Here is a 16,904-nt window from a genome sequence, read left to right on the forward strand (position 1 = left end):
GATAGGTTGAGAGTAGAATTTTATAGATCACACGCTGTTGAACAGGGAGCCAGTGTAGAGATTTCAAGATATGAGTTATATGTGGTGATCTTCTAGAGTTAGTTACAAGGCGAGCAGCAGCATTCTGAACTATTGGATAATGTCAACTGCAAAGAGGCAACTAAAATATATCGAGAGAATGGACATATTCTCATTCGTTTGGTTATCACATGATAAACAATGTATAATACGACACATTACAGGCCCATATTTGAGTAGAGCTGGAACAGAGAGGTATACACGACACCACTAATGGTAATATATAAGTGTGACATGGATTACAGGGATACCTTGATAAAATACAACTTCTTGGCACAAGCAAACGCAAGCATGTCTGGAGAGAGGGAAACCAAGTAACACCAAACATAACTAAGCGTCATATTAAGTACATTGAACTCAACTCTCTCCTTCAGGTTCAGACCATCAAGGTCATAGAGCCTGATCACCACATTACCATTCTCACGATCGACACTCGCTACATACACCCTGTCCTGCTCATCCACTGCAGCATACAGGTATACACCGTATGGAGCTTGTAGAGACTTACCAGCATTCCCATCCCTGTCATAGACCGTCAACACGCTTGGATTGGCGAAACATGAACTCAAGACGATCAAACCCGACCTGTTAGAAGATACCTGCCTCGTCGTGTTGTGTTTTGTTGAAATAGTGTGTTTGAGAGTAGATCCAGTCGGGTCATAGATATAGACTTGATTCTCAGTGTTAGAGATAAGGATTTCATCTGATGGACTTCTGTTTAGTTTGATATTGGCATTGCCTTTCATGTGGATGATTGATTTCCTGGACCCATCGGGAGAATATATGTGTGCTTCATTGGTACCAGTCGATATGCATACCGACCTGTCATTTTGAAACACAAGATCACGACACTTCATGTTACTTGGTATGTTTGCATACTGCTCCTGTTTACCAGCTGAATCAATGATATCTATACCAAATGTATTGTTATATCCGATAGCTACACTATCGTCAGAATAGGGGGTCATACCAATCATCCATCCCCGTAGACTGACACACTGAATGACTTGCAATTTGGGAACTGATTCTGAGATGCTCCCGAGGTCCAGACGAGTATCATCTGCAGGCTTGAACCTCTTCTCCTGTGCTTTCTTCGAAACGGCTGCCGCAGAAGTGTGATCAGTAGCCTCCTTCAGCATGGCATCCAGCTCCTCACAGAGCAAGGTATGAGCTGTCAAACTGTCTGTCTCAAGATGACCCAGTCTGCCATTAGCTACCAGCGTTATTGAACTACAAATACTCTTGATTCTCTTTCGATCGTTGGATTTCAAGACGTTGAGGTCATCATCGAAACTCCACTTTACTGCATTGATGCGCTCGATGAGATTTCGATGATTTTCTTCAAGCTTTTTGGCCTTGATGCTGTAGGCTCGACCGACATCGTCTAGTAATCTCTGTACGGCAGCGTATAATTCATGGCGTTGTACTTCCACATTCTGAATGTTCTTCTCCAGTTCTGTTTTCATGGTGGCACAACGCTCGACTAGGTCGTTCACCTAAATAAAAGAGAAATGAAAAGAACATGTTGTAGATTGAGATGTATGCCAATTACATTGAACCGGATTTTGCGCGCGCCTAATGTTTCACACAAGTTAGAACCACGACCCTCTATCATTTATTATAAAAATGCAATCCAACCAAATAAGTCCATTTCTTAAAATGCATTAATATAAGATACACAGAGCTATTAATAGTAATGATTGAACTGATAATAATCATCGTCATTATTGTAATAATGATAAATGATAATACTACATATATTAATTACAATAATAAAAACATAATAATGTTAATAAAAAGAATGTTGATACTACTTCATTTTAGCCAATCATGGTGATGGCGATGACAATGATGATGATTGTTATCAACGTTGTTACTATTATTATTATCATAATTACCATTCTTCTTCTTCTTATTATTATTATTAATTATTATTATAATCAGCATCGTCATCATAATCATAGACAAAGACAAATATATCTATATTGTTATTTTGATGCAAAGTGCTTACAAAAGATAACAATTGCTATGAGCCCTTTGGCATAAATATGTAATAATGGTTCCTTGACTCCATACCTTTATCTATATGATTTTCGAGGATTTCAATTTTCAGTTCCTAAAAAGGCTACGAAGTAATATCTGGATAATCTGGGCAGGTTGCCCTTTTCACCCATTAAAAAGCAAACCAAAAAGCAAATTCCCTCCCCCTTTTCAGCGACACTCTGGATTATTTAGAAGGATTTTTGACTAATGTGTAGCTGTAAAATGTAGCTATACGCTTACTACCTTCAAATTCGCCCCCCCCTCCTAAGCGACTAACACAATTTTTCTTTTCAATCTTATGTTTCTTGATATTTTATATAAAGGACAGTGTTTTGAATTTTCAAAAAAAAAGAACGAGAACAATACATTGAATTCGTCTTTTTCGTAGTATTGGTTCGGAATGTAGCTTTCTTACGCGTATGTTTAGAAACACAGAAACATATTTAAGAATTGCATATTGAAGCATACGTAAAGTTTTATTTTGTTATAATGACATAACATACATTTACCTCATAAAGAAGTGTTTCTATAATATTAATGATCATATAGCTCGACAGAGAGATAATTATTACGTGAGGAAGTGTAGCGACCGAGCGAAACGATTGTTTCTGTGAAATTGAAAAGTTATATCAAGCATAGGTTGAAACGTCACGAAAATCCCAGCCTCCTTCAAAATAATGATTTACATGCGAGCAACAGCAAGAGCTTCATGTCTTGTGAGAGGGGTGGCAAAGTGTTGTCCTACCCTCTTTACTAGAGAGATGCATTAGTTTTTTTCGTTCGACCCGCTTCAAGACCATATATAGTCGACAGAGCTTGTTCAATGATTAGAAATATTCCAGCTATTGAAATGCGAGGAGGCCTAGTGACCTCGAGGAAAAAGATAGCGTTTTATAAAGTTGATTCCGTATTTTAAAGCACTTAAAAGGCTTTTATATTCTGTAATATATTCAAATGCAATTGTGCTAAATTGTCTAGCACGCCGTTAAGGGAATTACCTGGTCCCCGTTTATCGGGCTTTGGCGTAGAGCATTCTTGTATTTTATAGCTACAGCATACTACTATTTATTGTTATACATCATAACTAGTTCATGCCATTTCCTAGATTTTTCCTTTCTCTCACGTGAAGCTTCATTGAGGGAGTCAATATCGATTACTGAAAACAGGCATTTTAAAATCTATTCAGAATTATCAAAAACTAATCGATATACGGCGGATTTAATTTAGCTTCCACTTTGATAGGAAACATTAATCAGCCTTGATGCTTCTGGAAAAGGGGTACGTCTATTATTGTACGATTTAGCGGAGCGACAGAGAGAAAATTTTAGAATTTGGAATGGTGACACTGTTTTTTTAGAACCTTATTTTAATTGTTATAAAGCGAAATTAATGATGTCAAACGTTTTTCTTCCGGCAAGGATACGCCCCCCCCCCCTAAGGGGTACCTCAAGTGAAACCACGTTACCTTAAGCCGTAACTCCTGCTCGAAATCAGTCTGATTCTTGATTTTGTGATTTTGATGACCGACGATCACACACTTGAGACAGACGTGGACCTTACATTCCTCACAAAACATATCTTTGTTCTCTTGTTTGTGGATGCAGCACTTCTCAGATAGATGACCAACGCTGACCTTCCCGTTGATGATATCCTGTATGGATACAATCTCGTGACCTTCAAAGACGACTGTCAACTTTTGATGACAATCCAAACACTTTTCACACATGTAGTTACTACACGTTCTGCAGAATGATACAGCATCTCGCTGAAACTTGCATGCAGTGCATTTTGGACGCATCTCTTGGGCAGCATCCATCCCTCCACACTTGGCGTGATAATCGTCTACAAGTCCGTTGACCGTCACATTGGTGAGGAAATCATCGACACGGTTCGCAGTCAACTTGGTGATATTCCTGCAGAGAGGACAGATCATGTGATCGAGATCCTGGTGGGAAAGGTCATAGTTCTTGAGACATTTCCGACAGAAGGTGTGTTTGCATGAAGTCAGGTTTGTTGCCTCGTCGAAGATATCAAGACATAGTGGACACGTCAGGTTTTCTGGAGAGCTTGGAGCTTTCTCTTCCCCAGTCTTCTCGGCCATAATTGGTACAAATATCGGATTTGTGGCTATTACTAACACAAGCTCACTCTACAAATATATCCAATGTCCAATAAAGCTTACAGTTTGATCAGCTAATGTGTAATAAAAGCCAACAGTCAATTCATGCAAGCACAAACAATATGCAGTGAAGTAGTAGATTGTACCATGTACCAATATCTTGGTTGTACGTAACAAGTGTGTCGTAACTGCATGCAGTTTTGTGCCAATTTCTCACGTTGATTACAAATATGAAAATGTTATCAAAAGTCTCTATTCAAGTGTATACATCAATACAAATATGATAACAATGCTTAGCTCACACGAGATTGCCTGTGAAATAATACAGTTTGTGCACCTTATGAATTGAAGTTGGTTTTCCCATATAGAGAAGCTTTGAACTAAATGGCGATATTCATCCTTTTCATCGATAGAGGGCGACTTTATTAGTTTTTAGTTGTGGATAAATTGACTCGAATTCACAAAGATGGTTAGTCAACAAACCTAATTTGTGAATTCGGGCCATTGTGTTGGAGATCTACTTTAGTAGAATCCTAAAGAGCTAGACATTTTATTTGCTCTAATCACTTTTCTTTCTACTGCATGTGGGGTTTAGCTGAAGATGAGGAAAGAGAAATGCGCATTAGAAAGGAGATAAGCATGAGAAGGCACAATATAATATATCAATTTACATTTGAGTAAACGCGCCCCTAACCTCAAGCGACTTTAGAAGAGCACCTCCCCCTAAAGCTCGCTCGCATTTATAGATGATATACTTTTGCTACTTATCAAAGGTATTTTCAGTCTTGCGTTATGAAAATGTGCATATAACCCCATCTTAACAAGATGTAATTTTTCGCACTGCGACTTCACAAATCTTAAAATTTTTCCTTTTCGCTTCGCTCGCTCGCAAATTAATTTGAAGACCATCACACCCAACTGTATAATGTATTATGCTTAAGCAATATATTGTACTGTGTACAAAGTGAAACAAATATTGAAATCATCCCTCGTAATTTAATAACAATGTAGGGGTATAATCCAATGTCTAAAACATTTTATATTTTCGCTTTGAGATTTGCCTTTGAAGATGCCCCTTTTTGCCCTCCTCCAACTTTGGAAGTCGCTTGGCCGCCCCTGGCCAAAATGATGCTTTTCCCGCCTCTTGATCGTATATGACTCGTAGAAAACTCTTATCACTCGTTAGAAGATCTTGATAACTCGTTGGTAGATTGGTACAAGTCGTACACAGGTCACCGCAACTCATACCAAGCTCTCGCGACTCGTTAATCACTCGGTTCACTCACACATCCATCGTAGGAAACTCGATGTTGCGTCGTAGATCACTCATGCAAATATCATAAAATATTTGTAAATTTTAAGCGAGTTCACTCGAGTTTACGCGAGTTCAAGCTCGCGCAAGCTCGCGCAAGCTCGCGCAAGCTCGCCACAACTCGAGGCTCCAACTCGGCTAAAGTGGGAGCCATATGCTTACGTGCGTGCTGTGGCTCGCAAACATGAATTCTTTAATTAGTAGTCTAACTTGATTAAACATCAGACTAAGATCCTTACAGGAGGTGAATTCAAAATGTTAGAACTACCATGATATTTCTAGGTATACTGTTTCTATTTAGGATACACCTATTAACATCCCTCACGACTCTCTGGTTCTCTCTCCCCTCTCTCTTTCTCTCTATGTCTCATTGTCTCTGTCTATCTGTCCCTCTTGTTCTTTGCCTTCTCTCTTTCTTCCTGTCTCTCTCTATACCTGTCTCAAAGTCTCTCTTGCTCTTCCACCAACGAATCCCTTCCTCCCTCCTTCGAATACACTCTCGTCATCTCCCCCTCATCTTCAAGCTCTCCCACCTTCAGCCTTGTTTTTTTTTTTTCTTCATATATCATTAATTATCTTGTCTTACACTCCATTCAACCTTTTATGTTTTTTAAAACTTTTGGTCTCCTTCCTCTTCCTCTGCTTCTCGTGTGTCTTTCTCTTATTGGAGGCTACTTTCTTTTTTTCTTTGTTTCTCCTCAGTTCACTTTAATTCATGATTATTCATAAATGAAACATGTGATTTCTTTAATATGATTAGTAGCTAGCACTTGAATCGAGCTTGATCCTTGTCATGTTTTTTTTTAATGATTAAGTGACGTCGTCAACTATGGGTGCCATTTTCCTACTCGTTTCCTCTTGTATTGTTGTTGCATTTTAACATTGTATAAAGGCCTTGAATGGCGGGAAATGTTTTTGAATAATCGATACACATCACTTTGCGTACATTATTAGTTGCTTGCGCTTTCTCATCACTGCATATATCATTTTATGATCACGTACTTATCCTAATCATAGTAGAAAGAAATTCGTTTTTCGACAATTATACTATAGAGGTGTTCATGCCATGGCTCATCGAATAGATAATGATATGTGTGTGTCGTACACGATTCATTGCACTCCTGCATGGTCTCCATGGCGACCATTCTGCTCATCTCATTTCTTGGGGGGTATTTCGTGTCTTCCTTTTTTTCTTTCGGGGGAGGGCCGGGGGGGGGGGGGCGTAAGTTATTAAAAAATGAATCATATCAGTTGTGTACGAAAGTAGATTCAGTGGTAATGATTCAAAACCCTATACTTTGAAGGTTAGAAAGTATTTAGAGTTGCACTGTTTGCTTAAATTAATTATGTAAAAGAATGAATCCCCGAACATCATGTCGATAATTAGAGTACATCAGTGAGTATTAACCAAACTTGTTCTATCGCTATTTTGTATTTATCTAAGGTGCATTTTCTGTGTCTACATGTTGAATGTTTCTTCACAGAAAGAAATTAAAAGTTCATCGAATGTATTATGATAAAGACATGAAACAATGAACGTACAAAACAGACTACTGTTTCGAAATCGTTCCTCTATGCCAACCTTCTTCCAACCGCATATATCATTATTTGGTTTCAAAACATAATGCACAATCATCACAAAGGATTCTATCTTTTTAGGTGTAACACATACTGTAAAAACAGCTTAATTTAATTTCACAACAACCAATAGCAAAGCAGAAATAAAAGTAAAGGAAAACGTTTTGCAGCGAAATGCAAATATTTGGATTAGAAAAGTCATATTTATAAATGAAATGTAGTCTCGACCGATGGTGTGGACCACTGGACGGGACTTGTGTAGTGACTCGATAAGAAGAAGACCGATGGTAAGCACATCGAGGCATATACCATTCCTACGAAAGCACTATAAAATATCATACAATCTGTATTATCAGAATACTGAATCCATATCTGTTCATTATAATTAAACATATTTTGCACTCTACATGATACGTATATATTTATTTAAACGAATCCCACTCAGAACATTAAATAAACTGACGAAGGTACATTGATGTTCAAACAGTAAACTATATCAGAAGATTAGATCTTCGTCATCGTCAGTAACACCTATGAACAACACTTTTGAAGAAAATAAGTTATCAATATACTGAAATATTATGTACATGTAGTGTTTATGACTATTGAGTATTGACAGTGCTTTTTAGACAAGTTTTTTTAAACAAACAATTGATGATGATTTGCCTTACTGACTATTAGAACATTACAAGTTCGCCTTTACAGTGGACAAAATCAATATAAATTAATCTACGAAAGGGGTTCTGATATCACTAGCTAAAATGTTGCAAGATATAACAGTAAACTCTAGCACTGTTTGGAATCGTTCATCTTTGTTAACGTTCTTCTAACCGCAATTAGCATTTTTTCCAAAACATAATGCACAATGATTAAAAAGGAATTTCTCTTTTTAGGTGTAACACATAGCGTAAAAACAGCTCATTCTTATTTTACAGGAACCAACAGCAAAGCAGGAATAACAGTAAAAATAGATGTTAGATAGATAGATAGATAAATGGATTTTATTAAGACCTTCGTGTCTTGCAATTAAGAACTGAAATGAACATGAATTACAATGAACATTTTCAAAGAACATTAACATAATAATATGAAATACCAATAGGTCACTTCCGCAATCCACTCAAATGCAATCAAACAGAATTACCAACGAGCTTTCACACTCGCCCGAGGAGGGACAATCACTCCAATAGCCAGAACGCGGACCGCATACATCAGCCGCCGCTAGACCGGACAAGCTTTAATGTTCGTCCAGCCAGGGACGTGATAGAGAAGGACTGGAATCAAGCCGCTCTCCTTTGACCCCATGCTCCAAGCCGCCGAAAAGTTATGCGCCAATCTGCAACTATTGACCAGGTGGTGAGATAAAAGAGCGCATGAAATTTCAGGATTTAGAATTCCTACATCAGAAAATAGTATCACTGCAACTGTTCGCTGTCCCTTCCAATGATTTCTCATCCATTGTTGAATGTGTAAAGAGTAGAACAAGCGAACACAAACTTGTGTACTTTAATCCTTTTTTAAACTTGAAAAATACAAAAAACACGCGAAAACACGCATTAGCAAACTTAATGTTATTGAAGATTGTAAATCATGGATCAAATAACGGGGCATTAAAGCATGCACAAATTAGCGCATCATCCTAAAATATTGAGTTTTTGACAGGATGTAATTTTTCTTTTACCAACTCTGGCACACAAATTAAAGGAAGGACGGAGTTCTAAATTTGAAAATTTGTTTGATGCACTATTCCAAATAAAATCCCCATATAAAGTTTTTGATTTACACTGAAATTTTGCCGGTAATTTAATATTTTGTAATTAATGTAAAACTGGTGCCTGGCTTCCGAAAGTCCCCGCAGTGGAAGCGCGGTTCGGAGCATGGAACTTCAAAGCCAAGTGGAATGTTACACATCCCATTGTTACGCTTTAGAACTCAAGAATGCGTTTGAATAAATTACAAGAGTTTCGCCTCCTTTTCTTTCACCTCCCTGGTCCAGCCTAGCAACGACTAATGTACGCAATCCGCACCCCGACCACCAAACACAATGATCGTCGGCAGGCGAATACGATCATTTATCTCCAGGCACTCCACAAAGATATGCATTTAATCTGAATACATTACGAAAATGGTATTTGATTAATACATTAAATACATAAATCTGTGAGTATTTTTTAAAAAGACAAACAAGTTAAAATGTGTATAGTTCATACTAAATAGGGATAAATACTTTGGCCCGTATTCTGAAGTCGTGTCTAACTCCTGTTTAACTAAACAGTTGTCTAAGCAGGGCTCCCACTTAGCCGAGTTGGAGCCTCGAGTTGTGGCGAGCTGGCGCGATCTTGTGGCAAGCAGTTTTATCATTAAAACATACTTCTTGATATCAAGAATTCAATGCTTGATATCACGAAATCGAGTTCCTGATATCACGAAATCGAATTCTTGATATCAAGAATTACTATTGCTTTACAACATAAAATTATTTCTTGATAACAAAAATTGATTTATTGATATCAATTAATAACAAAACGGCTTGCCATAAGATCGCTCCAGCTCGCCACAACTCGAGGTTCCAACTCGGCTAAGTGGGAGCCCTGCGTCCTGTTTATGCCCCTCTGACACTTGCACGATTTTGGTTCGCGCATGGTTTGCGCATTATTTCGTGCCACGTTCTTGCCACAACGGGAAGCGGTCGCGGGACATGCGGGAGGATGAGAGCCAATGCGGGACAAGGCCTATATTCGTGGCAGAATTTTCAAAATGTTCAAAATTTTGGCACGACAAATTTGGTGGACGGCTTTCGTGAACACTTCGCGAACTATGCGTATCATATACGTATCCTACCCGTGTCGTTACTGACCATTGCGTGCCCATGCCTGAGTGGCACGCATGTTTACGATCAGTCCACGACGGATTTACGAATAAATTGCTCACAATTTGCGCATCGGCTGCGCTTACTTCCCGCATCAGCTAAGCATACTTCCCGCACAGTTTTCACCTTACTTGTGCATGGTCTACGCATGCGCAATACGTGATACGAGTATGTCGTGACAATGCGTGCATAATGGCGTGAAAATACGTAATTATGGCGTAAGGTATGGCGTAAGTAGGACGTAAGTATGCCATAAACGTGACGGGACGATGCATGTCGTGTTGTTACGCATTGCACGAACGATACACGGTCTTCGTGCAACTAAATGTCACGCACTGGCACGCCTCAATGCGGGGCAATGCGGGAGCCAAAATTAGTACAAGTGTCAGAGGGGCATAGTCCCGTCTAACTTTAGACACGAATTCGTGTTTAAGTCGTGTCTAACTAAACAGTTGTTTAACTTTAGCCGATATATCCAAAGTGGTGGAGAGCGAGAAATTTTAAAAATCGAAATTAGATATTCTACCAGCAACATTTACAACGTAATTTTCTTAAATTTGTAGACAAACTTTTTTTTGCAAACTTTCACTCTTTGTTTTCTGAACTGTGCGTACTTAACAACCGTTGCGCCCCATTTTTAAGTTTAGGAGTTCGCAGGTTTTGAATGAAATTGTCATTAATTGGCAAAGACTTAAAGGGATAGTTGAGTTCTTCAAAGTGTATGGTTATTGCTCTTATTCTTATCTATGACATTTATAGTGCCCTTTTAGAACATAAACTTGCTATGAAGGTAATTTTAGACCCCAAAATGTATGAAATTTAGACAATACGATCATACCAATTCAGTTCCACTTAACAAAAAATACGGTGACCGGTAATTAATTATTTAATTAAAAATAACAATACATGTGCCGGCTGGTTGTGCGTAATACAACTAACATGAAAATGTCAACAAAAAAGCCAACATCGGCATTGGCTGAAATACGACGGTTTTTTCTAATTATCTAATATTTGTGGTGGTATACAAGTATTAGATATCGTTATATTTATGGCTATTTCAGCCGTCTCTGAACCGATTTTGATCAAACAAAGATGATTTTGTCATTTAAATTGTATGTTTTTTTCAAATCTGACTCTCAGTTTTTCATTATCTCACGAACAAATCATTTTGTGTAGCGCCCTCTGCAACAGAACTCAACTATCCCTTTAAAACCGGCTCTTTCATCTTCGCCTGTCACATATTGTTAACACTGCTGAATCTCCAACATCCACATCATAACCTGACCCAAAGATTGAATATTTAAATTTACCGAATCGATTACAAAAGGTTTAGCGAGAGTATGCGTATCCATCCAAGAAGAATTTTTCAATAAAAATATCGGCATCTCACTGCAGCAATTATGATGATTTGTTTTTACTATTAGAACAATACAAGTACGTCTTTACAGTGGACAAAACTAATATACATTAATCTACGAAAGGGGATTCTAAAATATCATATCACTAACCCTCATGTTTAAAGTTATGACAGTAAACCAGGCGCGGATCCAGGGGGGCCGAGTGGGCCTTGGCCCCCTCCCCCCCCCCCCCCCCCCCCGCAAAAAAAAGGAGAGAGAAGGAAAAGAAGGGAAAGGGAAAGAGGAGAGAGAGGGAAAAGAAGAAGAGGAAGAAGAAAAGAAAAGAGGGAAGAAGGAGATCGGGGGGGGGGGGGGCAAAAGGACTTGCCTCCCAGGCTGTTGCCTCCCCCCCCCCCCATTAGAAAAAAAAAGAGAAGGAAGGAAAGGGAAAGAAACATGGAACAGAGGAGATAAAGGGAAGGAAAAAAGGGTACAAAGAAAAGAAAAGAAGGGGGATATCAGTTGCAATTTTCCCGCCAACAAGTTGTGGATCGGGGGGGGGGGGGGCAAAGGCCTTTGCCTCCCCCCCCCCCCGTCCCCGCTAAAAAAGAGAAAGGAAGGAAAAGGAAAAGAGGAGAGCTAATAAGGAACAAAAAAGAGGAAGAAGAAAAGAAAAGGGGAGATCAGTTGCGGTTAATCCCGCCAACAATGTGTGGAGCGGGGGGGGCTAAAATGACCCCCCCCCCCCCCCCAGCAAACCTAAAAGAGAGAGAAGGAAGGGAAGGGAAAGGGAAAGAGGAGAGAGAGGGAAAGAAAAAAAAAAGAAAATGAAGAAAGGTAAGGGTTATCAGTTGCAGTTTTCCCGCCAACAAAGTGTAGATCGGGCGGGGGGGGGGGGGGGGGGGGGGGGGGGGGGGGGCTTTGGTGGAAATAAAATTCAAACGTGGTTTATTTCTAATTCCATTACAGTGGTTTACAAATAATGCTGAAATGACATAATTTTCTGATATTTGTCCACACTTTTAAGTAAATTATACTTTTTTATGCGTTTGTTGGAAAATGACAGATTCCTAAATTTACAGCGAGGCAAGAAAATGCTTATTTAGATGCCTACATGTCAGGGCCCGCGGAACGGCGGGGATCGGGATCCTCGAGCACCCCCCCCCCCCCATTTTTTTTTTTTCTTTTTCGAAAGGTATAATAAAGAGAAATAGAAAGAAAGAGAGCAAGAAAGAAAAAATAGTTAACTGCCATGTCACATTATAATGAGGTATCATAATATGCTCAGCTGACCATGATTAAATGCGTAAAACCACATAAATTTCACCTAGGGTCCTAAAATGCTCATCTGACGGTATTTGAATGCCTAAAACCCCTGATTTCTATGGGGTTTGTCCCCCGGACCCCGCCTAGGGCCCTAAGGCGGACCCCTAAATGCTAATCTGACCGTAAATTATTGCCTTAAACCCCTGAGCTTCCGGGAGCGGATAAGGTATCAATTATGTTCATCTGACCACAGGCGCTTAGCTAGGGGGGCGGTGGGTGGTCCCCCCAAAAACGCCGGCCAAAAAAAAGAAGGGAGTATTAAAGGAAGAGGACGTAGGAAGAAAATGGAGTAGACGAAGAATTTGTGAAATTCAGACAAGGATTAAGAGTCGAGAACGGTACAACGAATCGTGTTCTCTTTCTCTAATAATTTAATAAAACGTCAAAGCTTCCGCGCTTCGCGCGGCAGGGATGGGGGGGGGGGGGGATTTAGACAAGGATTAGGAATCGAGAACGGTAAAACGAATCGTCTTCTTTCTCTAATGACTTAATGAAACGTAAAAGCTTCCGCGCTTCACGCGGGAAGAGGGGAAACATAATTCAGACGAGGATTATTTTTGGAACGGTACGACGAATCGTCTTCTTTCTCTAATAATTTATTGAAATGTCAAATCTTCCGCGCTTCGCGAATGAGGGAGGGGGAAACTCGCCCCTCCGTGCACCCAACCCCTTCCAATTACGTCACTGCTGGTCACCATTACATTCCAATATTTGGCTCGCATAATTTCTAATTTGCTCCCCCCCCCCCCCCCCCTCCCCCCAAGAAATTATGGATTAGCTCGAGCAGTAAACTCCAGCACCTCCAGCATCAGAGCAGGCTTGGTTGCTCCATCCGCCATACCTGCAATCAGTCAACTTGGATTCATTTCCCGAACAGCGGACATGTCTAAGGTATATCGGGCCGGGTACTCGTCCGCTTGTAGCAAAACCCCAGCCTACAGCCCAATCGCCTGGGTATCCAAGCTGTCGACAAACTACCTCCGCAGCAGAGTCATCCCAACCGTCATTACAGACTGTCCTCCATTGACCTTCATGGAAGATCTCAAGCTTGCCTCCATCTGCTGTTTCGTCAACCAGCCGGATTTCCCCTTCAATTTCATCTTTCAAAATAAAAAAGAACGAAGGTAAAAGACCTCGTGAGACTGTTCCAAAATAGACACCCCATTTTACCCGAATGATTTGACCCCTCATTGCCCAAAAGGTTAAAAGCTCGATCGCAGTCTTCGGGTTTAGCCCCGAGAGTATATTTTCATGTATACATGTGCGTTATGTTTTATGTGCAAAAATACGTGTAGATATATATATATATATATACATACATATTTGTATATAATATATACATAAATATATATATATATAATATATATATCGTCAATCTTGAATCACCCACCTCAAAAAGACATATTCAGAAATTTTACAAACGTCAAATATTTGTCTATTGTAGTAGTAGAGAGAGAGAGAGAGACACAGAGAGAGACAGAGAGAGAAAGACAGAGACGGAGAGAGCGAAGGGAGAGAGACAGAGAGAGAGAGAGAGATAGAAGAGGGGAAGAGAGAGAGAGATATTGTAAATGAATTATTCTTACGAGTAGTTGTGGTAGGATGTGTGGTGGTGGATTCATTCGTGGACATCGCTGTGGTGTCCTGTGTAGTAGTTGATTCTGAAGAAGAAATATGATATAATATTATACATCCGGGTCCCGTCTTACAAAGAGTTGATATCAATCGCAACCTGTTTTCGATAAATATCAATGGCAACCAGGCGCGTACGCAGGGGGGGGGGGGGGAATTAAACCACCCCCTTTGGTATTTTGTATGTGTGTATTTTTAATGAAACCCCCCCCCCCCCCTTTGGTAATTTTTTCAAAATTTTAATTATTAATTTAAAAATAAATAAATAAAAAATGATGTCAACGGCTGACCTAAAAAGGTGACCTTACCCCCCCCCCCCCCCATAGAGCAAAATGTCAAATTTTCAAATTTCGAAACCAAAAAAAAAAGAAAAAAGTGTCCTCTACATCAGAAAATAGTATCCCAGCAACTGTTTGCTGTCCCTTTCAATGATTTCTCATCAATTGTTGAATTTGTAATGAGTAGAACAAGCGAACAAAAAACTCGTGTAATTTCATCCTTTTTCCAACTGAAATCCGGCTGGCATATAAAAGAAAGGTCTAAGGGACAGCAATTTTCATTTCCCCGAGATAACCAACTTCATTAGAGGCATGTGTGAAAAGATCGTGATTTTTCACGCGCCATCTTTGTACTGCCTTGTTCAATCAGTTATTTACTATTGCATATTTCTACGTCTGACAATGTTTTATCGACTCCTCTCTGACCACCCAAAGGTCTCGGTTTCCTAACTCATGCATTCATTTGAGTCGTTAATAGGTTCTTAATCGTATAATTACTATTATTGTTCAAGAATCATAATGTTGTTCAATGTCTATTCTACATTCAATGAGTTATGGTATTTTACATTAGTCTACAAGTTAGACTGATATATCATAATTGTTTCGATCATCACTATAGACCTAAAACTCACCAGATAACTTGCAAACGAAATGTCGTTTAATACCCTTCAATGTGATGGGAAACGAGGGCATGTACTCTGGCTCTGTAGGCATCAATTCACCATTGACAAGAATCGGCTGGCAATGATTATCCTCCGTATGCAGCACTTCATCGGTTTTGTTTGTAGACCCCCGCGCGTGAGCTAAAACACATACAATATACAGAATTGTAATGAGTCATTGAATACACAAAATGTAAAATTAACATTTATGCACAGAAAAAAAAAGTTCCTCTGCTTACCAAGGAATTAAATTCAAAATATAATTCTCATTACTTTCTTTCAGTGGATTTCGACCTGAATATCTTCGAAGACCATTTAGATGACCGCATCTTCTGCTTTCTTTCTCTCTCTCCCCCTCTGTCTCTGTCTCTCTCTCTCTCTCATTTTGTCATTCGTTCGGGAAGTTCCCCGTGCCACCCCCCCCCCCCCCCCCGAGCTCGATGGCCCTGGCCCTGTTGGAGTCCTTGTCGATATTAACGCGAAAATTCTGGCGAGCCGAGGGGCTTGCGCAAGCGCCTCGTCTTTCTGAATTTTCGCCTTGATGTCGCCTACGGACTCCAACAGCGCCAGGGCTACTGACAAGAGGCTACATCACCCCTACTCAAACACGTCTTATGTCACTGGTCCGGGAGGGGGTTAAGAAGAACTGATTGGGACACAATCATGTCATCGGTTTTGACTTGTTTATCCAAACATGGGAAAGCAGGAAGAGGGTGAATCAGAAATCGGTCCAAAACATTTAACCACCTGTCGTGTGTTTATTCAAATTACGATCCGACGTAATTATTCGAATTAAGACATCACAGGTAGTTAAGTTTTTGACCGGTTCCGGCTATCATAGTAAGGGAACCATCTCTCAGATCATCTTGAGCCTACCTTTCTCTGCTACTACGATAACCCATATTAAAGACTTACACAAACATATGAGGCGGCTAAACATGCCTTGTCTTGGTAACTCGGCTTATGGACGTGGGCCCAGCCCCGATCCAATACATCGGCTGAAGGACATGGGCGCAGCTCCGATCCAATGCGTCACCGTAAGGACGTGGGCGCAATGTGGGCCCCAATCCAAGATACCCCGACATGTGTAGCACGCTTGTCATACACTAATTGCTCAACCCAGAATGATGTGGATTTTATGTTGATCAATAAAATATTTGGGGTTATATACCCAGCTCTTGTTTGAATCGCCATGAGCCTTTTCTTCAACTTCAAAGACTTAAACGGTATCCACGTTGGCCTATCAACATTCTAGTCTGAATGACTAAAACTATGGTTACAACTCAGAGCGGCGACGACCGATTAGTAGCCCGCTCGGACGCCGCTGGAATTTAGGCACCGCCCAACGATTTTTGTTTTGAGAAGCCAAGCAGGCTGTAGAGCCCCAGCCCTGTCGAAATCGGGAAACTTCTCCGGGCGGCTTAGCGCAGTTGACCGACTGATGACCCACCGATTCCCGAGTGGTCTCCACCAGCCACCGGCTGATTTTAAAGAAATTGACCGCCCGAGCACCGATCGTACTTTGTGCGGCGAGTGAAAGTGAGCAGGCACCGCCCGAATTTTAACTCCGCGCTAAAACTTCAGCAGCGTCCGAGCGATGCCCTAAAAACAAGCGGTGGACGGGCGGCCGCCGCTCGCCGTCCGGCCGCCGAGCAGGCTACTTTTTTGGT

At 40.3% G+C, this 16,904-nt stretch overlaps 1 protein-coding gene across 1 annotated transcript; it reads right to left on the bottom strand.

Moving 5' to 3' along the window:
* Positions 1–317: 317 nt before the first annotated feature.
* LOC105442725 lies at positions 318–4,222 on the bottom strand. The gene is made up of 2 exons (XM_030981038.1): positions 3,587–4,222; positions 318–1,574 (listed from the first exon to the last, which is right to left on the bottom strand). Exons 1-2 carry the CDS (start codon positions 4,220–4,222, stop codon positions 318–320), a joined length of 1,893 nt encoding a protein of 630 aa, XP_030836898.1.
* Between the last annotated feature and the right edge of the window lie 12,682 nt (positions 4,223–16,904).

Source organism: Strongylocentrotus purpuratus, unplaced genomic scaffold, assembly GCF_000002235.5.
Source record: "Strongylocentrotus purpuratus isolate Spur 01 unplaced genomic scaffold, Spur_5.0 spur5_contig_821, whole genome shotgun sequence".
NCBI lineage: Eukaryota > Metazoa > Echinodermata > Echinoidea > Camarodonta > Strongylocentrotidae > Strongylocentrotus > Strongylocentrotus purpuratus.

Bases quoted from the DNA above. Each gene is read 5' to 3' on its own strand.
- LOC105442725 (XM_030981038.1), bottom strand. From the start codon at position 4,222: ATGGCCGAGAAGACTGGGGAAGAGAAAGCTCCAAGCTCTCCAGAAAAC. The intron at 1,575-3,586 runs GTAACGTGGTTT...TCTTTTATTTAG, and splicing joins AGCAGGAGTTACGGCTTAAG to GTGAACGACCTAGTCGAGCG.